General features: G+C 47.7%; 1 protein-coding gene across 1 annotated transcript in view; it reads left to right on the top strand.

Annotated features, from left to right (window-relative positions):
* Positions 1-2,421: 2,421 nt before the first annotated feature.
* The window catches only part of LOC101943356 (cytochrome P450 2H2-like), a 29,258-nt gene continuing 8,616 nt past the window's right edge, over positions 2,422-23,063 (top strand). Inside the window, exons 1-4 of the mRNA XM_065553344.1 lie at positions 2,422-2,780; positions 4,392-4,554; positions 14,069-14,218; positions 20,046-20,206. Coding sequence (XP_065409416.1) covers positions 2,601-2,780; positions 4,392-4,554; positions 14,069-14,218; positions 20,046-20,206 — 654 coding nt within the window. The 5' untranslated portion in view covers positions 2,422-2,600. The remainder of the gene's footprint in view (positions 2,781-4,391; positions 4,555-14,068; positions 14,219-20,045; positions 20,207-23,063) is intronic.

Here is a 23,063-nt window from a genome sequence, read left to right as displayed (position 1 = left end):
TACCAAACACACATTCAGCTGTCATTCTGCAGCTGCTGAGCCTGTTGAGGCTCTCATGGAACCAGGGGAGTAAGAGGTAGACTGGATCCCCCAGGATCATTATTGCCATTTCAACATTGTCAATGGTAATCAGCTGGTCAGGACAGAATGTCCCTGCTTGTAGCTTTCTGAATAGTCCTGTGTTCTTAAAGATGTGAGCATCACTCATCTTCCCTGACTAGCCAACACAGATGTCAATGAAGCATCCCCAGTGATCCACCAGCACTTGCATAACCATGGAAAAGTAGCCCTTTCTGTTGATGCACTCTGTGGCAAGGTGCTCTGGGGCCAAAATAGGGATATGTGTGCTGTCTATTGCTCCACTGCAGTTCAATAGCTGCAAAGCCATCCACTATGTCCTGCACATTGGTGAGAATCACAGTCCTGCATAGCAGGACACAATTAATGGTCCTGCACTCTTGCATGACAACTGCCCCCACAGTGTATTTTCCCACTCCAAAATGACTTCCCAGTGACTGGTAGCAATTCAGTGTTGCAAGTTTCGACAGCGTGCTTACCACTCGCTTCTCCACTGTGTAAGGCTCTCAGTTTGGTGTCCCTGTGTTGGATTGCTGGGGCGAGCTCGACATACAGATCCAGGAATGTGGCCTTGCACATCCGAAAGCTCTGCAGCCACTGCTTGTCATCCCAAACCTGCATTGCCATGCAATCCCACCAGCTAGTGTTCGCTGCTTGGGCCCAAAAGTGGTGCACCACCGTCTGCAGCTGCTCCATGAACAGCAACAATCATCGTGAATTAGTTCTCCCTATGTCTCACCGCAAACTGACTCCCTGAAAATCGTCATGTTCCCCATAGTACTTCACGCAGCTCTTCAAATACCGGAGGATTGTGTGTCCTGTGCTTGCAACGCTCATGACAATCGTGCAGAACTGTGTAGGCTCCATGCTTCTGTCAGCGATGGCGGACAGCAACCAGTCCCACATGGGGTTTGTGGGAAATTGAAACTAGGCATGAAAATTATAGGGATAAGGATGATATTACGGGATGGAGATCACTGCATTATGGGACGTTATCGCCTTGCGCCCAGTCATCTGTATATGACTTGTTTATGCCCCACCATGCATTGCCAAAACTACCCAAACAACAGTGCGCTGAACAGTGGCAGGTTGCTTAGTGGGAGACCTCCATATAGCTCATCACCCTGTGCATTGGCACAAGCACTCTTGGCTAGTACTCACGGTGCTGACACAGGAAGCCCAGTATGCACACGCATAATCAACGTACTAACTCCCGCAGCTGTACACCAATGTAACTCACATTGGCAAAACTTTGTAGTGGAGACATGGCCACGGTCTACACAAGCCAGTGCTAACATGAGGCATACTGCCTCTCTCAGGGTACACATGCACTGCTTTGCTTTGATCACACCCATGTGGGGCTTGCACGCCCCCCTCCATTCACTTCATATCACAATCACAGCTCTGGCCAGCTGCTCCAACTAACTCTTCCACCATTCCATACAGTTAGCCCCACCTCAGTGAATGCAGCTGGAGTGAATACAGATGATTCCCAGCCCCAGGGAGGCAGTTACCATTGTGTGGGTGATACCTTAAGTCTAAATTGCCTGGTTTTCACAAATTTGCATTTAAAATACCTTAACCCTTCAGTGCCTGGTTTTTGAGAAGTTTAAGTTTCCCTGAACTCAGTGTTCTAGAAGGACATAATTGTTCTCCAGTTCTTTTCCCCACTATCCAGCCCGCACAGGTTCATAGACCGACTCTTGAGCTGAAGAAAGTATGCCATTTATTTGCTGTTTCAGTGAGTGATCAGTCCAGGAAATAGGGCATAGCAGAGGGTTAAATGCAAGTGCACCCCCATTTTCAGGTGCGTGCCTTACATACATTGTTACAAAGCTATTCATTATATATTTGTAACCACTTTCTTGCCTAACACTATGATTAGTTTGCTAACTCTGTTTTTTTCCTGATCAAACTGCTGATGTGGGTGGTCACCAGATCAGGTTGCTAGCTCAGCTTTTCACCTGGCTGTTCTCTTTACTTGCAAGACAAGTTGGTATCTTTTCACATGTTCCAACTTCTAAAATATACATGCTACATATTACATAGCCTACAACAATATACTTTGGGACACCCTTAACTATGTGTTAACCAAGTTTTTTGTCAGTATAAGTATGTAATATTTCAGCTAACAGCATGCCTCCATGCAATATTTATCAAAACTGGAGAAGTCCACGGAAGTCTGGACCGCTTTAGAGAGATTCCCTTTATGATTAACTTTTATCCTCTCTGGACAAATACATGGGGAACAAAGGCTGGAGGGGCAAACACACATGATATACAAATAAAGGTTCAAGGGAGATCATTCCTAGTTTGATATTAGGTCACTTTTGCTGGACAATGACTAATCTAGTTAATCAAGCGGAACTGAGAGAGGCTATAGGCTTGCATGCTCTGCATGCTCTCTTCCACCGCACAATATTGGCTTGCACACTCTGTTCCACCGCACAATATATAAAGTGTGGATTCTGAAATACCAGTAAACTCCCTGCTAGAACCCAGAATAATTGCTACACTCTGTAATGGAGCCTCTGGGAGCAACAACTATTTTCCTGGCAGTGTGCATCTCTTGCCTTCTTTTCCTTTCAGCATGGAAAAAGATGTCTGGAAGTGGGAATCTGCCACCTGGCCCTGTTGCTTTTCCCATCATAGGAAATGCACTGCAGCTGTATAAGAAGAACTTGCCCCAATCAATGCGTGAGGTAAAAGTATTTGTTTCTCATCTATTGTTTGGTTGTAGGTGGGGTTAAGCAGAGCGTAGCTCAAGCAGAACTCTGTGAAATGTCTGGCATTTACACAGTGACAATCCCATGTCACTCAACTCCTCATAGTTCAGTCTTAATTCCTCCCCCACCCCTGCAAAAAAAAATCAATCTTGAATGCTAGATATAAACTGTTCATGTTAACGTATGCCTTTTAGTATAGGTGTCTCAGTCACAGGTAATCCAGAATATACCTGCCCAGCTTCACTGCAAGCTGTATAGACAATCACACTGTGGGGGGAGTGGTCTAGTGGGTTCTGTCGAGAAATGGCAGTCAGACCTGGTTTTTATTCCTACCTCTGCAACAGACTCTGGCTACATCTACACTTGGAGCTTGGGGTCTGATTCCCAGCTCACATGGGCAGACTTATGCCATCAAGCTAATGTGCTAAAAATAGTAATAGCTGCAGAAGCGTGGGCTAGCCACTCTAAGCATAAACCTACTTGTACCCCTGGGGTATGTACTCGGGGCAGCTAGCCCATGCCACGCTCTCTGCTACTGTGGCTATGCCACTGTTCTTAGTGGGCTAGCCCAATGAGAGCTGGCATGAGTAGGTCTGCTCGAGTTGGGAATCAAACCCGTAGCCCCAAGTGCAGATGTAGCCCATGGGTGCATCCAAGTAAGTCACCTAAGCGCTCAATTTCCCCATCTGTAAAATTGCTGTAATGATATTTGCCTGCTTCAGAAGGGGATGGTAAGGTGTCAACTGCAGGTCAGCTATGAAAAAATGGCTTTGTTCTGCCCATGCTATTGTTTCACTATAATTGTCATCTCAAATACCATCATCTCACATGCGAATGGCAATCCACAGCCTGGGATCTGACTGCCAAGTTGGTTTCTTTCCTTCTTGCTCACCATCGCAAATAATAAAAGTTAAACAGGAGAAACTCTGCCCCCAGTTACATCTGTTCAACCTCATTCTCATTGAATCCTACCGTAAAGAGTTACAGAAATGTAACCCCATTGTGGTTGATTTGCACAGGTGTAATGGATTGGAAATTAGGCAGTAAGTCTATTGGTAATGTAAAAGGGGAAACAGAATTTTACTCCACTCTCTCTCTGGCTCTGCAGGGCTGACAGGAATAAGGAAAAACTGTCTTGTCATTATAAAGTCAGCAGATGTTGCTATGAATAAATGGAGGCAGGAGTTCTGTGGCATTAGAAGTGTCATTTGTACACAGTCATTTTTCAGAGTAGAACTGAATTGTCATTAGTTAAATAATGCAAATTGCTAGAGCTCACAAATGAAAGGACCTGCATTAATTCCAACTGCTAGCAGGATGAGATAATTATATAACACAGATAGAATGATTCTTCTTTCACACTCACTCTATCTCTCTAGGATAAACACAGTGTTAACAGAACATTAAGATTAGAAACTGAAGCAAAAGTCAGGCAATTTCCAAGTCAGAATAGTAAACTCTGACTAGTATTATCTTAGCCGCATATGAGCTTTTTTATTAATTTGTAATTTGATCTGATCACATTCTTATTCTTAATTAAGTGGATTTATGTTAAAACGTGCTGGTTTTGTGTGTTGATTTTGACAGCTCAGTGCAAAGTACGGCCCGATTTTCACAATATATTTGGGCTCAGAGCGGGTTGTGGTGCTGTATGGACATGAAGTTGTGAAGGAAGCGCTGATTGATCAAGGGGACGAGTTCAGTGACAGAGGACGTATGCCAGTATTTGAAAGGTTGCCTGACAAAAGAGGTAAATTTCCAGTAACATCAGCATATAGAGCTGATGTTCTCTGTATGTGGGGAACAGAACTGAGACGACACAAGGGGAATGGTGGTAACATCTCACTACAGGTGAGTGAGAGGCAGTGACTAGGCCATCGCATAATAGAAGGGCCAGAATACAGCCAGGAGACCAGAGCTGGAGAGGTCAAGAAGGTCATGAATTCCTATCCTCTTTTTCCCCTGCTCAGTGGTGTAACAAGGCCCAGAGGGCCCTTGTCCATGAATAGATTAGGTGGCCCCTTTTTCAAATCACAGGCCATAGCCCCCAACCTTCCTCCCTCCCCCACAACATCCCAGCCTACAACTCACCTCATCACCCCCAAAATCCACTATTTCCCCCCACACCTCTCACATCTCACCTCACTTGCCCTCAATCCCTCACCCTGTAGATCACTGATGCTTCCCACTCACCCTATAACACCTCAACAACTGGCCCTCCAGCCCTTCACCTACTGCCCCTGAGACCTTCCTGGCCACTCACTGGTGCCCCCGCAGTTCAGCGCTCCACTGCCATCCCAGGCTAGGGCTGCTCCGCCCAATCCTGGCTGCCCAGTGGTGCCCATCTCCCACCCCACACTCACATGGCCTGAGTCCAACTGGAGTGATGAATGGGATTGTGACTTGGCGCACAGGGTTGCATCACCACTCAGGTTTCGGCTGGCTACTCCTCTGTCATGACAAAGGGCAGCCAGTCCAAACCTGAGTGCTCAGTTGCAGTGCCACTCAGAGCTGGTCCGGCTGCTCCTCCGTCCGACCCCATGCTCCAGGTGATGTGCTGGAGCACTGCTCCATCTGGTTGAGCCCCAATAAACTTCTGGGCATTGGCAACTGCACCACTTGTGCCATTGTAGCCATGCCACTGCCTGTCCTCACTAGACTAGGTATGTCCCAGGAGGGGTGGAGGATTATTTTTATTATTGTTTCACTTTGTTGCCTGAGCTTTAGATTATGTATTAGTTATATAGATTACTTAAGAATTCCCAGTTATCACTTTGAGGGTTGCCAGGTTCTTGCCCCCAAGATCAGGCCCAGAATTAGTAAAATTATTAAAATCATAGAATCATAGAATATCAGGGTTGGAAGGAACCTCAGGAGGTCATCTAGTCCAACCCAATGCTCAAAGCAGGACCAATCCCCAACTAAATCATCCCAGCCAGGGCTTTGTCAAGCCTGACCTTAAAAACCTCTAAGGAAGGAGATTCCACCACCTCCCTAGATAACCCATTCCAGTGCTTCACCACCCTCCTAGTGAAAAAGTTTTTCATATTATCCAACCTAAACCTCCCTCACTGCAACTTGAGACCATTACTTCTTGTTCTGTCATCTGGTACCACTAAGAACAGTCTAATCCATCCTCTTTGGAACCTCCTTTCAGGTAGTTAGACTCATAGACTTTAAGGTCAGAAGGGATCATTATGATCATCTAGTCTGACCTCCCACATGATGCGGGCCACAAAAGCTGACCCACCCACTCCTGGAATAATTCTCTCCCTTGACTCAGCTGTTGAAGTCCCCAAATCATGATTTAAAGACTTCAAGTCGCAGAGAATCCTCCAGCAAGCGACCTATGCCCCATGCTGCGGAGGAAGGCGAAAAATCTCCAGGGCCTCTGCCAATCTACCCTGAAGGAAAATTCCTTCCCGACCCCAAATATGGCGATCAGCTGAACCCCAAGCATACAGGCAAGATTCTCTAGCCAGACCCTCCGGAAAAAGTTCTCTAGTAACTTTTAATATCCCATCGTTGACCATTGTTACTAATTACCAGCGATGGCATGTTATTGACCTATTGACTAAAATCATTTTATCCCATCAAACCATCCCCTCCATAAACTTATCAAGCTTAATCTTAAAGCCAGAGAGGTCTTTCGCCCCCACTGTTTCCCTTGGAAGGCTGTTCCAAAACTTCACCCCTCCGATGGTTAGAAACCTTCGTCTAATTTCAAGCCTAAACTTCCCGACGGCCAGTTTATATCCATTTGTTCTCATGTCCACATTAGTACTGAGCTGAAATAATTCCTCTCCTTCCCTGGTATTTATCCCTCTGATATATTTAAAGAGAGCAATCATATCCCCCCTCAGCCTTCTTTTGGTTAAGGTAAACAAACCGAGCTCCTCGAGTCTCCTTTCATACGACAGATTTTCCATTCCTCGGATCATCCTAGTGGCCCTTCTCTGTACCCGTTCCAGTTTGAATTCATCCTTTTTAAACATGGGAGACCAGAACTGCACACAGTACTCCAAATGAGGTCTCACCAGTGCCTTGTATAACGGAACCAGCACCTCCTTATCCCCACTAGAAATACCTCGCCTAATGCATCCCAAGACCGCATTAGCTTTTTTCACGGCCATGTCACATTGCCGACTCATAGTCATCCTGCGATCAAGCAGGACTCCGAGGTCCTTCTCCTCTTCCGTTACTTCCAACTGATACGTCCCCAGCTTATAACTAAAATTCTTGTTAGTCATCCCTAAATGAATAACCTTACACTTCTCACTATTAAATTTCATCCTATTACTATTACTCCAGTTTATAAGGTCATCCAAATCTCCCTGCAGGATATCCCGATCCTTCTCCGAATTGGCAATACCTCCCAACTTTGTGTCATCCGCAAACTTTATCAGCCCACTCCTACATTTGGTTCCGAGGTCAGTAATAAATAGATTAAATAAAATCGGACCCAAAACCGAACCTTGAGGAACTCCACTGGTAACCTCCCTCCAACCTGACAGTTCACCTTTCAGTACGACCTGCTGCAGTCTCCCCTTTAACCAGTTCTTTATCCACCTCTGGATTTTCATATCAATCCCCATCTTTTCCAATTTAACCAATAATTCCTCATGCAGTACCGTATCAAACGCTTTACTGAAATTGAGGTATATTAGATCCACCGCATTTCCTTTATCTAAAAAATCTGTTACTTTCTCAAAGAAGGAGATCAGGTTGGTTTGGCATGATCTACCTTTCGTAAAACCGTATTGTAATTTGTCCCAATTGGCATTGACCTCAAGGTACTTAACTACTTTCTCCTTCAAAATTTTTTCCAAGACCTTGCATATTACAGATGTTAAACTAACAGGCCTGTAGTTACCCGGGTCACTTTTTTTCCCCTTCTTGAAAATAGGAACCACATTAGCTATTCTCCAGTCAAACGGTACCACCCCCGAGTTTACAGATTCATTAAAAATTATCACTAACGGGCTTGCAATTTCTCGCGCCAGTTCCTTTAATATTCTTGGATGAAGATCATCCGGTCCACCCGATTTAGTCCCGTTAAACTGTTCGAGTTTGGCTTCTCCCTCGGATACGGTAATGTTAACCCCCCCCTCCTTTATTCCCATCCATCACGCTGCCACTATTCCTAAGCCTTCATTAGCACCTATCAGGTAGCTGAAAGCAGCTATCAAATCCCCGCTCATTCTTCTGTTCTGCAGACTAAACAATCCCAGTTCCCTCAGCTTCTCCTCATAAGTCATGTGCTCCAGCCCCCTAATCATTTTTGTTGCCCTCCGCTGGACTCTTTCCAATTTTTCCACATCCTTCTTGTAGTGTGGGGCCCAAAACTGGACACAGTACTCCAGATGAGACCTCACCAATGTCGAATAGAGGGGAATGATCACGTCCCTCAATCTGCTGGCAATGCCCCTACTTATACAGCCCAAAATGTCGTTAGTCTTCTTGGCACCAAGGGCACACTGCTGACTCATATCCAGTTTCTCATCCACTGTAACCCCTAGGTCCTTTTCTGCAGAACTGCTGCCTAGCCATTCGGTCCCTAGTCTGATGCAGTGCATGGGATTCTTCCGTCCTAAGTGCAGAACTCTGCACTTGTCCTTGTTGAACCTCATCAGGTTTCTTTTGGCCCAATCCTCTAATTTGTCTAGGTCCCTCTGTATTCTGTCCCTACCCTCCAGCGTATCTACCACTCCTTCCAGTTTAGTGTCATCGGCATACTTGCTGAGCGTGCAATCCACACCATCCTCCAGATTATACAGTTGGGAACCCTGATGTGCACAGTTGCAACACTCACACTATAGGAACTCTTTTATATTTACAAACATCATTTATTAATACATTTAGTCCTGTCACAAACACCCCAACTCAGTAAGGTAGATAGAGATACTATGGAATGTACATCTGCACATCCATATACTCACACCATCCCTTGTAGAATAACCTGAAATGCTAGCCATCATCTTCCTCATCACCGTCACCTCCCTCATCATCACCAGTGACCATCATTCTGGCACCTCCCAAGGACTACATCTCTCTCTCCTACTGCCCTAGGTTGGGATGCCACTTTTATAGTATGTTACGCTGATGTTGCTATGTTTGATGCATATTCAGTAGGGGATTTCTTCCCTTTTCCTTATTTGTATTTCCTCACCTTACTAATGTTGGAGTGTCTTTTTCCTATAGATTGGTACATCAATGATCTCAACTTATTATCATATACGTCCATTCATTACCATAGCCTTTTGTTGTTAGGTATCACATTTGTTATTTTTGTCCTAACTGGTTATTTTGGTTCTTTCCAAGTTCCAAGTTGTGGTGTACCTGCTAAGTTTAAAAGGGTCTGAACATAGGAAAGCCCCTGTGCCAACCTGCTTTAATGCATCCTCTATGTTAAAGGTCACAGCCCTACATGGACCTTATGCTTTAGCTCATCACCATCTATCTAGGTAAAGGTCCCAAACATATGTATGCTAACTTTGCCTTACCTCAACATACAGGGTGTGGCCTGCAGGCCCCTTGTGTTACAGCCAAAATATACTCTAATATAAACCTGTTATAATAAAACAAATAATCAAACCCATAAGAAAATGAGAAATGTATAAGAAAAGATATATAGGCAAGCAAGCAGGCTCTTAGATGTATCTCGTGTACCTGTTATGTACGTCAGTTCATTGCCAGGACACTTCTGTGGTTGAATTATTTACCTGTGGTCAGAACTTCCCTTTAAACTCTATTTTCAACTCCCCAAATACTTCGGGTTTTCTGTTGGGCCGTTTATCTGTTCAAAATTCATAGGCCTCAAGCTTTATATTCACTTGCTGAAGCTGATATCGTACAGGATACAGGCCTGCAGGTTTCTTGCATTACTGCTGAATATAATGCAAAGCAGAATATAACGAAGGCAAACTAGTCCACTGGGGTACAACTTGGAGCTCTCAGTTTTTTGAGATTCTTTAGCAGTGAGGGAACAATAACTGGGGGAACACCAAGATGGCCTCTTTCGGAAAGTGGTTTGTTTCATTCATGCATTACAGTTACCCGCTCGTGTAGTTACTTTATTACACATTAAAAACTATATTAAAAGAAAGCAGCCTGCAAAGTCAAGTCCTCGAACGTAAGGAAATGCAGAATTAAGGCGACCTGTGTGACTTTAAATCTGCTGTGTTGTGGCAGAATTATTAACTTCCTCATGGGCTTTTTTTATCCAGTTCATCACCTGAGCGATTCACAAATATTTATTAATTTATCTTCACAGCACCGCTGGGAGGTGAGGGGGTATTATCATCCCAATTTTACAGCTTGGGAACTGAGGCAGAAAGATTACGGTAAAACCACTAATTTTGGGTCTCCCGTTTGAGATGCCCAGGAACAGATTTTTTCAGAGGACTCAGATTTATGTATGTTCAAAGCACAGCTCCCATTGACTTGAGTTGCTGTGGGGGTGCTCAGCACTCCAGGGGCTCAAGTTGGGCACCCAGAAAATGAAGAACACAAGGATAGTGACTACCTGAAAAAAATTTGGTTGAAGGGATTTGTCTAGTTGCATCACATAGGAATGCAGTGGCTGGTAGAAGGGTAGAATCCAGTTCTCCGGGGCAGCATTCTACTGCAAGTTCATGAGACCATCCTTTCTCTTCCTGCAGTTCTCTTCCTCATTCACGGCACTTCTCCCAGGTTCTGCAACAAATAAGGCCAGGTTGCAGAGACAACAGCCTCCTTCACTACAGTACTCCGATTCATTGACAAATCAGGTTCATCCTCTGCACTGAATGAGGCTGGGCACCCTGTAGAAAAAATAATGTGTGGCTCATAGAATTAATGACTGCATCATAAAGGCACAAGATAGGGTTGCCCCCACAATCTTAATTCTGGCATTTCCTAACCTTTGAGTGCTTGTCTTTGCAATGTTAATGTTGTTTTAAAATATTTTTGTGTGTGTAATTTCCTAGCATTTTAAAAAAGCAAAAATTCCATCATCTGGCCTCATATTGACACCCGCATGGTTCGTCACCAAGGTTGGAATCGTTAGATCCCTGGCACAGACCTCTGCCACTTGAACTAATGGAGTAACTGATAGCAATAGTAGGTTGTCCTTTTCTGTATGGAACAGTGGTAGATAGAGATGAGATATAGACTTTGCCAGTAGGTTTCACAGATATTTGTTGACAGCAGACAAGCGGTGAGTCTCAGGAATGTCGGGTTCCGTTCCAGTCTCTAAGGGGAGTGTTCTCTAGTAGTTACAGACCCTTCTGCTTGTTCCTCCCAAGCTTGACCACTTTTGCCCTGTCCCCTCCAATCTATATCCCTGCCCCAGTCCTTTCTTGTCCCACCCCTGGCTCCTCTTCCCAGTCCCATTCTCCTTGCCTTCCTTACTCAGATTTCTCATCCCAGCCCCAGTCTCCTTGCCCAGATAATCCTATTTCTCCCCTCTGGGCTCCCTGTCCAAGGCCCAGTCTCCTCCCTGCCCTCATTCTAACTCTGTCTCTTTCTCCCTACCCCTAGAGCCCATCTCCTTGCCCAGTCAGTCCCAATTTTCCCCTCTGGCTTCTCGTCATTCCCATCCATCCAGGTTCCTTCTCCTAGTCTCCCCCTTTGCTGGCTCTTGTCCCAGTTTCTTTGCCAAGCCAGTCCCAGTTCTCCCCCTGCACCCTGCCTCCTTCTCAGATAGGTTGCCCATCTCCCCTTTTCCCCCTCACACTGATTCATGGTCCCAGTTTCCTTGCACAGCACCTGCTCATCCCCCAGTTCCTCATCTGATCTGAGTGAGTTCTCCTTCCATCCCTGCCAACTGGGTCCCAATCCCTCCTGTTTTCGTGGCCATTTCCCAGTCCCAGTCACTCCTCCCAGCTCCCTGTCCCAGTCTCCTGGCCCAATCAGACCCAGGCTCCTCTCCCTTCGCTGGCTCTTAGTTCCAGTCTCCTTTACCCCCGCCCCACTCCCAGCTGCAATTAGAGGGACAGTCTGGCTTTCCCCTCTAGTCCTGGAATAGAGCATGCTTAGGTGCTCTGTGAACATGGTGCATGCATAGAATGGTCAACACTAGGAGCTGAGAAGACAGAATGTTATGTTATTTTAGCCACTAAACCAGGAGTGGACAAACTTTTTGGTCCGAGGGCCACATCTGGGTGGGGAAATTGTATGCAGGGCCATGAATGTAGGGCTGGGGCAGAGGGTTGGGGTGCAGGAGAGGGTGCAGAGAGTGGGAGGGGGCTCAAGGTAGAGGGTTAGAGGGCTCAGGGCGGGGGGTTGGGGTGAGGGGTGCAGGAGAGGTTTGGGGTGTGGGCTGTAGCCCGGCACAGCTTACCTTGAGTGGCTCCGGGGTGGCAGCAGCATGCAGCGGGGCTAAGGTAGTCTCCCTGCCTGCCTTGGCCCCGCCCCGCTCCCAGAAGTGGCCAGCATGTCCGGCAGTGGCTCCTGGGGGTGGGGTGGGGCAGGCGGCTTTGCCGCACACTGCCCTCGCCTATGGGTACCACCCCCAAAGCTCCCATTGGCCACAGTTCCCCATTCCCAGCCAATGGGAGCTGCAGGGGGCGGTGCCTGCAGGTGAGGGCAGCACATGGAGCCCTCTGCCACCCCCTCTCTCAGGGGCTGCCGGGACATGGTGCCGGCCACTTCCGGGAGCAGCGTGGGGCCTGGGCAGGCAGGGAGCCTGCCTTAGCCCTGCTGTGCCACAGGGTTGGCAATCCCACAGGCCAGATTGAAAGCCTTGACAGGCCGGATCTGGCCTGCAGGCCCTAGTTTGACCTCCCCTGCACTAAACCCTAAGGTCTCTACTGAATATGTGCAAACCTTAATGTTCTTTTAACATAGTTTTTGGTGTGTAATTCCCTAGGTTTTTAAAATAGCAAACTGAAAAACCAGAAATTCCATCATGTGGCATCATATTGACACCTACATGGGTCACCAGCAGGGCTGGAACCTTTAGATCCACTGCAAAGACCTTTGCCACTTGAGCTAATGGAGTAACCGATAACAGTAGTAGGTTGTCATCTTTATATGTGGCCCAGCATTAGGAGCTGAGTGGTGCTGGTGTATGTCCAGTGATGACAATATCTTTGGAGACTTTAGTCACTAAACTCTAAGTCTCCACTGACAATATGTGAAATGCGATATTTCAAGGGCTTATAACTTAGTGACATTTGGGTAGATTTTCATGGGGATGGCAAAGTCACACATTGACACATAGGCCAGCCCCTAGCCAAATTTCAAATCCCAGCTCTGACAAATGGGAGTGCTAGAGTTTCTCAAAGAAAAGGTCCCAGCATTTTTTAACATGGGCGGAACAACATATTTTCCCCTAACCTTGTTCATGGAAATGGCTGAATACTTTGGCTGAAATATTCAAAAAACGTTCAACATGAGGGACACGGAAAAAATTTAGCCCAAATGGTTAAAATTTGGCAAACTAATGTGTTTCCCAGTTTACTTCTAATTTGTAGTTTGTGCCAGTACATATACTTTGCTCTAATTACTGTGACTGGAAGAATTCTCATTACTGTGATGGGCCACGCTCTGTTAGAGAACAAACTACAGGTATTGGACATGTTAATTGTGACAGGGTGCTGGCTAAGAAACTCCAATCAAGAAAGGGGAATTGGAACTGACTGAGTAAGCCCAGGCCTAGCTGGCCTCATTAGCTAGGGGCGACATAAAGGCTGGCAGGAAGGAAGCCAAGGGGAGAAGGAAAGGGGAGGAGCCAGAGAATAGAGGGAGTGGGAACTCATCGCTGCTGTCTGCAAGACTGAAGCTGTTTGTAGCTACAAGGTGGTGGGAAAGTAAACTGTAAATAAAGAGCACCTGTGATTACACCAACACAGAGGTCTCTAGCTGGTTTGTGGGCCCAGCAGGAGCAGAAGCTAGAGGGGCCCAGCTGCACCTTGTTACAGTAATGAATTGAATTATTTTTCTTCCTCATAATTGCTCTGAAACTGCAATGAGTTTAATGTGTAGGATATTGTGGTAAATAAACATATCAAACAGATAAAGTACGCTGTGATGACTGTGTAACACAGTCTCCCAAGCAGAACACAGATACAAATAAAATTTGAGTTCAAGGTCATAAACTCAAAAGATTATGAACAGGATTATATGACAGGGTTGACTGCTATAGCAGGGGACTGGACTCAGTGACCCGGAAGGTCCCTTCCAATCTTATGTTCCTATGAAACTTTGAATAAACAATGTTTGGGTGGGTTTGAAAGTCTGGCCCCTCCTTCCTTTCTTTCCCTTTCTCTTCCCTTTTTCAGGTATTTCTATGGCCAGTGCGGTGCCGTGGAAGGAGCTACGCCGATTTACCCTCACCACTTTGAGGGATTTTGGGATGGGGAAGAAGAGCACTGAAGAGCGAATCCTGGAGGAAGCCCATTTCCTGGTGGAAAGACTCAAAAACACTCACGGTGAGGACCAACTTTATGTCTGTTGGAAATTAGAACTGAAGAGTCAGTTAAAGTCTTTCTGCTTTTCATGATATTAACTGTTTGGTTCAAACATCTTCTAACTAAAGCCTTTAGCTGCACATATAAATAACTGTGTTAATATAATATAAAAGTATGTGGGCAAAGGTCTAAAGATGACTTTTTCTGGCTGTTGTTCCCTACCCCTGATCTATGGCCAGTGAGCAAATGGAAAATGTTTGTCTAGAGTTGGCAGAAGCTAAGACAGTGAACCAGGTAAGAGTGGATCCATTTATCTTCAGTCTGCTGCGTTAATGAGACACCCAGGCCTAGAGTTGCTTATTCTCATTTTCATCTCTGCTACACGTCTGATACAAATTTGGCACCTACATTCTATAATGATGGGCTCCCACAGGAATGATTGGAAACCACTGTGTAAATGGACAGTGCTTTATACGTGACCCACTAATTATTACTATTTATATTCCAGTAGTGAGTACAGATCCCAAGATTGGGGCTTTATTGTGTGTATGCTATACAAACAGATAGGAAGGACTGTTCTGTACTGCAAGCAGCATACATTTGAAATAGACATGAAAAATAAAAAGTGGAGGAAGGAAGTGTGATGGATCTGCTAAGCAGGGGACTATATGGGTGCCATCCTGGCAGACATGCAGGAAACATCTTGCCTGGTGTATTTTGATGGCATCATCACTGAGAGGTCATTTGAGCAGCACCCGCAGAACTTGGGAGCTGTGCTGGAGTGGCTACTCCAAGCCAACTTAAAGGTGAATTCAGCAAAATGCAATTTTTTTCTGTGACAAAGTAAATTACCTGGGGCATATGATCTCAAGGGATGTTGATGGTGAAGCCATCCAGTCCTGGTCAGTGCCGAGTGCTGTCACTGAAGAGCAGCGTTTCATTGGCCTGATTTCATACTACTGGAGAGTCATTATTTGTTTTGCCACAATTGCACAGCCACTGCTCAAGCTGGCAGAGACGAGGTGGATGTTTGAGTGGACTAGCCCTGCCAAGATGCCTTTCTGGAACTAAAGTGGAGGCTCATGTCTGTAACAATACGGGCCTACTGAGATCCCCAGCACCATCCATTCTAGATACAGATGCCAGTGAAGCTGGTATTGGTGCTGTCTTGACTCAACCATATGGAGACAAAGAAAGAGTAGTTGCATATGTCAGCAGGATGCTGAACAAAGCAGAGCAGACCTATTCCGTGGCTAATGCAGAGTTGCTGGCAGTGGTGACCTTCACAAAATATGTTTGCCACTTCCTGCTGTGGAAAGGATTCCAAGGGCTTTATAATTTCCATGATGCCCAAGGACAATTGCACTGGTGGCTGGAACAGCTGGCTCAGTTCCAATACCAGATAAGACACCATCCAGGCTAACAGTACACGAATGTTGATGCTCTGTCCAGGAGACTGAGCCTGGACAGTGCTTGCAAGGAGGGTGGTTGTGAGAGGCAGGTGCCACTGAGATAAGAACAAAAGCCAAAAGCAAGCTCACACCCAACCAACCAACCAACCAAGCAAAGGGGACCACCTGCGAGAGGAGGGTGCTGCCCCGAAAAAAGATTGTGATCGCAGGCATATTGGCCAGAGAAAAGGGGGCACTCATGAGAGGCGGGTGCTGACCCTGTTACAGGGACATTTGGGGATGGAGAAGCTTAGCCAAAGGGTTTGAAGTTGATGCTACTGGCCTGGATGGTGCAGGTCGCTTAGGGACCATGGACGTCTTGTTATACCTGTAGGGCCCATAAGACAGATCATCCTACACCCAGAGCACCCATGGTTACCACCCAGACAAGCCACCCTCTGGAAATGGTAGCTATGGTTATTCTGGGAGAGTCAGTCAGTACACCCTTGTGAGAGAAGGCTACTTCTCTGAGTGGGCAGAGGCTCATCCACGGCCTGATCGAGAAGCGCAAATGGTTGCTAACCTCACTCCTTGCATTCCAATGGCAAAATTTTTGAATCATGCTTATTCTAAGGGGTGTGTGACGTCCTTCAGATAAATAAGACCTGTACTACACCTTACCACCCACAGTCAGACAGGCTGTTGGTGTCAGGAATCAGGGGCTGCCGCAGAGTCCGTCTCTGGGCAACCTAACGAGGGCAGCTGGCCTGTGATAGGCTACCTGATTAGCTACACCACCTGACTGGTGGGAAGAGACAGCGGACCAGCTCTTAAGCCCAGCTGCAGCAGCAGTGTGGCGGCTGCTCAAAGCATTTGCCCATGGTTGTGATAGCTCCTGCTCCTGCCTTGCCTCATTCCAAGTAACCTGGCTCTGATCTTTGGCTCCAATTCTTGACTTTTGACTTTGGCTCTGGCACCTGACTTCTGGGTCTGACCCTGGGCTCCTACTCTCCTAATCCTGGCTACCAACTCCTGCTCTGAGCAGAAGGCATGACCAGCCACACCCAGGTCTCTGCCAGGTGGAGCATCTGAACTGTATGTTCGCAGCTATGTTGTAGATGCCAGTCAACAGAACTGGGACAGTTTTCTTCCCTAGGTCATGATGGCCTACAGGACTAATGTGCAGTCGTCCCCGGGGTACACACCATATAATATGTTTGGGCATGTGACCACCTTCCTAGCAGAATTGCTGGACAGGGTAGCCATGACAGATGAGTATACTAATCCCACAGGGTACCTAGCACTTGACAGGCTTCCTCAGTACTGCTGTCCAAGCAATAAAGCCTCACCAGGGCCACCTAGAGAGAAGGAGCCCTAAGATTTAAGGGGGACTGCCCAGATGTACCAGGAGGGTGAACTGGTTTGGGTCCACAGAAGGAAAAGGAGTTTGAGTGCTAAGTTGCAGCAAAAATACAGGGGCCTCGTACAGGGTGGTCAGTCAGGCGTCAGAGGTATTTTGTGCACAATCCACTCCCTCAATGGAAACAGTCCTACATTACAACAGGCTAAAATCTACTTTGGTCCTTACCCAGCTGAACATATGATCAACTTGTCACAGCAGGGCCGAGGCAATGACTGAGAAAGCCACAGTCAGCTGAGAGGTTGACTCCCAGAGCACCGGAGAGGACCAGGCCGGGGCGAACACTAGCATGTGTCTCATTGAGTAGCAGCAAACCATCATATGGCATAGCCAGGTGTGGCCTTATCAGAAGGAACCAAAATGGACGACAAAGAGAATCATCAACAGTGGGAGGTGAACCTATAGCAGAGATGGTAGAACCAGTACCGGGGAGGGAATTCTGTAGTCTGGGCTGAGGTGAGCCAATGAGTGAGCAAAACACAAAGGACCCAGCGATACAGGAGAATCTGAGGCCACAGGAAGAGCACAGAGCCCCCTACTGGCACCAAGACTTCCAAATGGACTAGCACTATGTGTAAGGATGCATCCTTCCGCAGAGAGGAGGGCAGTATGATGAGTCTGCTAAGCAGGGAACTAGAAGTCCCATTGGCCACCTCCCTACTGCACTTGACACTTCCCTTTCCCCTGGTCAGGTACGGGGAGAGATCCTGAACCAGGAAGTAGCTAGACTATGTTGGAAAGCAGAAGCCACATGGCAAGCAAGGAGCTGTGGAGAGGTTGTATGCAGAGAGGAACCTCCAGAAACTGTAGACAGAGTCCCATGTGGAACAAGCTGCCAGACATTACAGTTGGGGGCAGGTCACTGGTAGGGTTGCCAGGCGTCTGGTTTTCAACCGGAACACCCAGTCGAAAAGGGATCCATTAAAAGTCATTAAAAGCCATTAAAAGTAGGAGCCGGCACTAGGGGTGAGGGCAGCGTGCAGAGCCTCTCTGGCTACACATGCACCTAGGGGCCACAAGGACCTGGTGGCTGCTTCCTGGGAGCCACGGTAAGTGCCGCCAGGACCCCACACTCCGAACCCCCTCCCACATCCCTGCCCCAGCCCTGAGCCCCCTCCTGTACCCCAAACCCCTCATCCCAGAGCCCACACCCCTAGCCAGAGCCCTCACCCACCCTGCATCTCAAACCTCTCGGCCCAAGCCCAGAGCCCACAATCCCAGCCAGAGCCCTCACCCCCCTCCCACACTCCAACCCAGGGTGGGGAAGAGTGAGCGACAGAGTTGGGGGTTGGAGCCAGCACGGGGTCGGACTCGGGGCAGGGGTGTTCAGTTTTGTGTGATTAGAAAGTTGGCAACCCTAGTCGATGGGGGAGCAGCAGCAGCTGGGCAGAGAGCCATGCAGAGGAACCCCAATGAGAGACACTAATGGAGCTTGGCCTGGAAACCTGAAAGCTCCTATTTGCTTGAACAGAGACTGTGCTGGAGAGGGTGCACCAGGCACAAGCCCTGAAGGACTGTGACTCTCACCTGGACTGCCCCAGGGCGAAACAGCAACCACTAGGCCTCACTGGGAACTGTAACTGTTTAAGCCTCTGTACCTAGGGTATCTGTACCCTTTGTTGCCAGCCCTGACCCCATTCCCTTTCCCTGAGCCGTGTGACTGAGTGGCTATTGAGCCCCATTAGGGCTAGTGCCTACAAGACCTAAAGCGCTTGCCTCCGAATCAAGTACACCTGGGGCACTATTGGTACGTTGGGGCTTTGGTGTAGTCCAGCTCCGAGGAGCCCAAATAATTACAGGATTGTTTCCCTTATTTAAGTAATAGAAAGCTGAGAGACAGAGAGATGAAGTGACTTGCTTGTGGTCACATCTGGGATGTCTGCCGTGGAGCTGGGAATTGTTCCTAGATTTCCTGAGACCCAGGCCACTGCCTTAACCACAGACCATCCTGCCCCTTGCAATATTTAATGCAACACTAAGGGCTACACTGAAGTTGGCTCTGCCCATCTGGTGAATTGTGAGTGGGAGAGGAGAATGCACTGAGACCCTTCCCCACCCCGGTACCACATTAGTGCTGCTGCTGCTGCTACTTGTGCACCCTGAGCCAAGGGACAGATATTGCTGTTCGGAATGAGTCAAAGAAAATCGACGGGTGAGAGACATGAGCAGGAGTCTGGTGCATGAAGAAAATGCTGCTTCTGGATGTTCCCCATGAGCACTGTGGTGTCAGGTCAGAGAAGTGAACTCTTGCCGATAATTCCCAGGAATGTTGTGCTGGTCCCTCTGATGCTGCAGCCCCAGGTCAGCTCTCAGTGATCAGCCCCGTGTGTTCCTTGTGCTTATGAGGAAGGGAGAACCTGAAACGGAAGCTAAGATGTCACTCGTGAGCCAGTGGGAAATTCAGCCTCTCCAGCTGCGTTAGCTGAGCTGTGGGGCCTGCTTAGTGCACACCGAAGGCCTGCTTAGCGCACTCTGAAGGCAGAAAGCAGACCCATCCCCCCTGCTGTTGTGCTGGGAGCCTTTACTCCTTCCCTAGCACAACAACAGTATATTTATGCTGCACGGCCAGGGCTTGCAGTGCCAAGGGGAGATTGCTGCGCTCTGGGAGTTAGTGATGATGCTACAACAACACGTGCAATGGCTCAGGCAGAGCCCTCTGAGCAGGATCCTGTTGTGAAAGGGTTGGGATCCTTTCTGTGAAATGGGCCCCAAGTCAGACAGGCAGGTGTCACTCAGAGAGGCACTGATGGCCCCTGGTCAGACCAGAGTGTGCCAGGCAGAGAGCAGCAGAGCAGATAGAGTGAAAACTGATTGCCAAGAAGAAAAGTTGCAAGTGTTTAATTTAGCGTGTGAGAGGTAAGAGTGGGGATTGGGGCAGCCCTAACCCACCCTCCCCAGGGCATATTGCTGTCAGCCCCACCTTGAGTCTTGCCCTGTGGTTGGAGATACATAACATGCCCATGCTGCCCATGACTCTGATGCTGACAATGAAGACACTGAATTAAAACTGACTCTTATTACTTTTGTTTTGCTCCAGGGCGGCCCTTTGACCCCACCCTCTTCCTCAACCATTCTGTCTCCAATGTCATCTGCTCCATCGTCTTTGGGGACCGGTTTGACTATGAAGATAAGAAGTTTGTGACTTTAATAAATCTCATAGAGGAAAGTAATAAGCTCCAGTGCTCTCCCTGGACAGCGGTATGTTCAGGGATTTATTCTATTCTTCTCCTTTGTACTGGGGGAGGGGACAGAGATTTCTTTCTTTAACTATTAATTTTCCATAAACAAGTGTTATTTCAGATTCCCATAATGCTTTCCTTTTTGTTAGGCTGCAGCTACTACCAAACCCAGCTTCAAACTTGTTTCTAAGGGTATGTCTACACTACGGGATTAATCCGAATTTATATAATTCGAATGTTGGAAACAGATTGTATAAAGTCAAATGTATGCGGCCACACTAAGCACATTAATTCGGCGGTGTGCGTCCATGTACCGGGGCTAGCGTCGATTTCCGGAGCATTGCACTGTGGGTAGTTATCCCATAGCTATCCCATAGTTCCCACAGTCTCCCCCGCCCATTGAAATTCTGGGTTGAGATCCCAGTGCCTGATGGGGCAAAAAACATTGTCGCAGGTGGTTCTGGGTACAGCCTCACCCCTCCCTTCATGAAAGCAATGGCAGACAACCATTTCGCGCCTTTTTTTCTGGGTGAACACTGCAGACTCCATACCACGGCAAGCATGGAGCCCACTCAGCTCAAGACAGCAGTCATGAACATTGTAAACACCTCGCGCGTTCTCGTGCAGTTTATGCTGAGCCAGGACCAGAAAAATGAGGAGAGGAGGAGGCGGCGATGGCAGCGCAGCGACAAGAGTGATGAGGACATGGACATGGACACAGAATTCTCTCAAACCGCGGGCCCCGGTGCTTTGGAGATCATGTTGTTAATGGGGCAGGTTCTAGCCTTGGAACGCCAATTCTGGACCTGGGAAACAAGCACAGACTGGTGGGACCGCATAGTGTTGCAGGTGTGGGACGATTCCCAGTGGCTGCGAAACTTTCGCATGTGTAAGGGCACTTTCATGGAACTTTGTGACTTGCTTTCCCCTGCCCTGAAGTGCCAGAATACCAAGATGAGAGCAGCCCTCACAGTTGAGAAGCGAGTGGCAATCGCCCTGTGGAAGCTTGCAATGCCAGACAGCTACCGGTCAGTCGGGAATCAATTTGGAGTGGGCAAATCTACTGTGGGGGCTGCTGTGATCCAAGTAGCCCAAGCAATCACTGAGCTGCTGCTACGAAAGGTAGTGACTCTGGGAAATGTGCAGGTCATAGTGGATGGCTTTGCTGCAATGGGATTCCCTAACTGTGGTGGGGCGATAGATGGAACCCATATCCCTATCTTGGCACCGGAGCACCAGGGTACCCAGTACATAAACCGCAAGGGGTACTTTTCAATGGTGCTGCAAGCACTTGTGGATCACAAGGGACGTTTCACTAACATCAACGTGGGATGGCCGGGAAGGGTTCATGACCCTCGCGTCTTCAGGAACACTAATCTGTTTAAATGGCTGCAGCAAGGGACTTACTTCCCGGACCAGAAAATAACTGTTGGGGATGTTGAAATGCCAATAGTTATTCTTGGGGACCCAGCCTACCCCTTAATGCCATGGCTCATGAAGCCATACACAGGCAGCCTTGACAGGAGTCAGGAGCTATTCAACTACAGGCTGAGCAAGTGCAGAATGGTGGTAGAATGTGCATTTGGCCGTTTAAAAGGTCGCTGGGGATCGTTACTGACTCGCTCAGACCTCAGCCAAACCAATATCCCCATTGTTATTGCTGCTTACTGTGTGCTCCACAATCTCTGTGAAAGTAAGGGGGAGATCTTTATGGCAGGGTAGAAGGCTGAGGCAAATCGCCTGGCTGCTGATTACGTGAAGCCAGACACCATGGCGATTAGAAGAGCACACCAGGAAGCGCTGCGCATCAGAGAAGTTTTGAAAACCAGTTTCATGACTGGCCAGGCTACAGTGTGAAATTTGTTTGTTTCTCCTTCATGAAAACCCGTCCCCTTTATTGACTCATTCTCTGTAAGGAACTCACCCTCCCCCTTCCCCCAGCTTGCTTTCAAAGGAAATAAAGTCACTATCATTTAAAAACCATTTATTCTTTATTAATTGATTATAAAAAGAGGGAGAGAACCCGGGTGGGGTTTGGGAGGAGGATCGGTGGGAAGGAAAAGGCCATTAAAAAAAGGTTAAAAAAATGACAGCCTTTTGCTTGGGCTGTCCACTGGGGTGGAATGGGAAGGTGTACGGAGCCTCCCCCCCCCCGCGTTCTTACACGTCTGGGTGAGGAGGCTATGGAACATGGTGAGGGGGGAGGGGGTTATACAGGGGCTGTAGCGGCACTCTGTTATCCTGCTGCCATTCCTGAAGCTCCACCAGACGCCAGAGCATGTCTGTTTGCTCACGCAGCAGCCCCAGCGTTGCATCCTTGCCTCCTCTGATCTTCCTGCCGCCACCTCTCATCTCGAGCGTCTCTCCTCTCCCCACATTGGTCCCTCCTGTCCTCACGTTGGTCCCTCATGTCTTCATGTTGGTCCCTCCTGTCCTCACGTTCACTGGCTTCTTTTCTATACTTTGAAACCATGTCCTTCCACTCATTCAGATGAGCTCTTTTACTGCGGGTCGATTCCATGATTTCCGCGAACATCTCGTCTCGTGTCTTCTTTTTCTGACGCCTTATCTGAGATAGCCTTCGGGACAGAGGAGGGAGGCTTGAAAAATTTGCAGCTGCTGGAGGGAGGGAAAAAAGGAGAGAATTTTTTAAAAAGATACATTTTGCAGAACAATGCTTATACTCTTTCACGGTGACCAACACTATTCACATTACATAGCACATGTGATTTCTGTGCAAGGTCGCATTTTGCCTCTTAATATTGTGTGCCTGTGGCTTTGCTGCTAGAGATCACAGACGCAGGTCTGGGCAACAGAATTCGGCTTGCATGCAGCCATGGTAAACCATTGTCTTTCGGCTTCTGCGCCCTTCTTTC

The sequence above is a fragment of the Chrysemys picta genome, chromosome 7, assembly GCF_011386835.1.
Source record: "Chrysemys picta bellii isolate R12L10 chromosome 7, ASM1138683v2, whole genome shotgun sequence".
Classification (NCBI taxonomy): Eukaryota; Metazoa; Chordata; order Testudines; family Emydidae; genus Chrysemys; species Chrysemys picta.
This window is presented reverse-complemented; position numbering and strand designations above follow the sequence as displayed.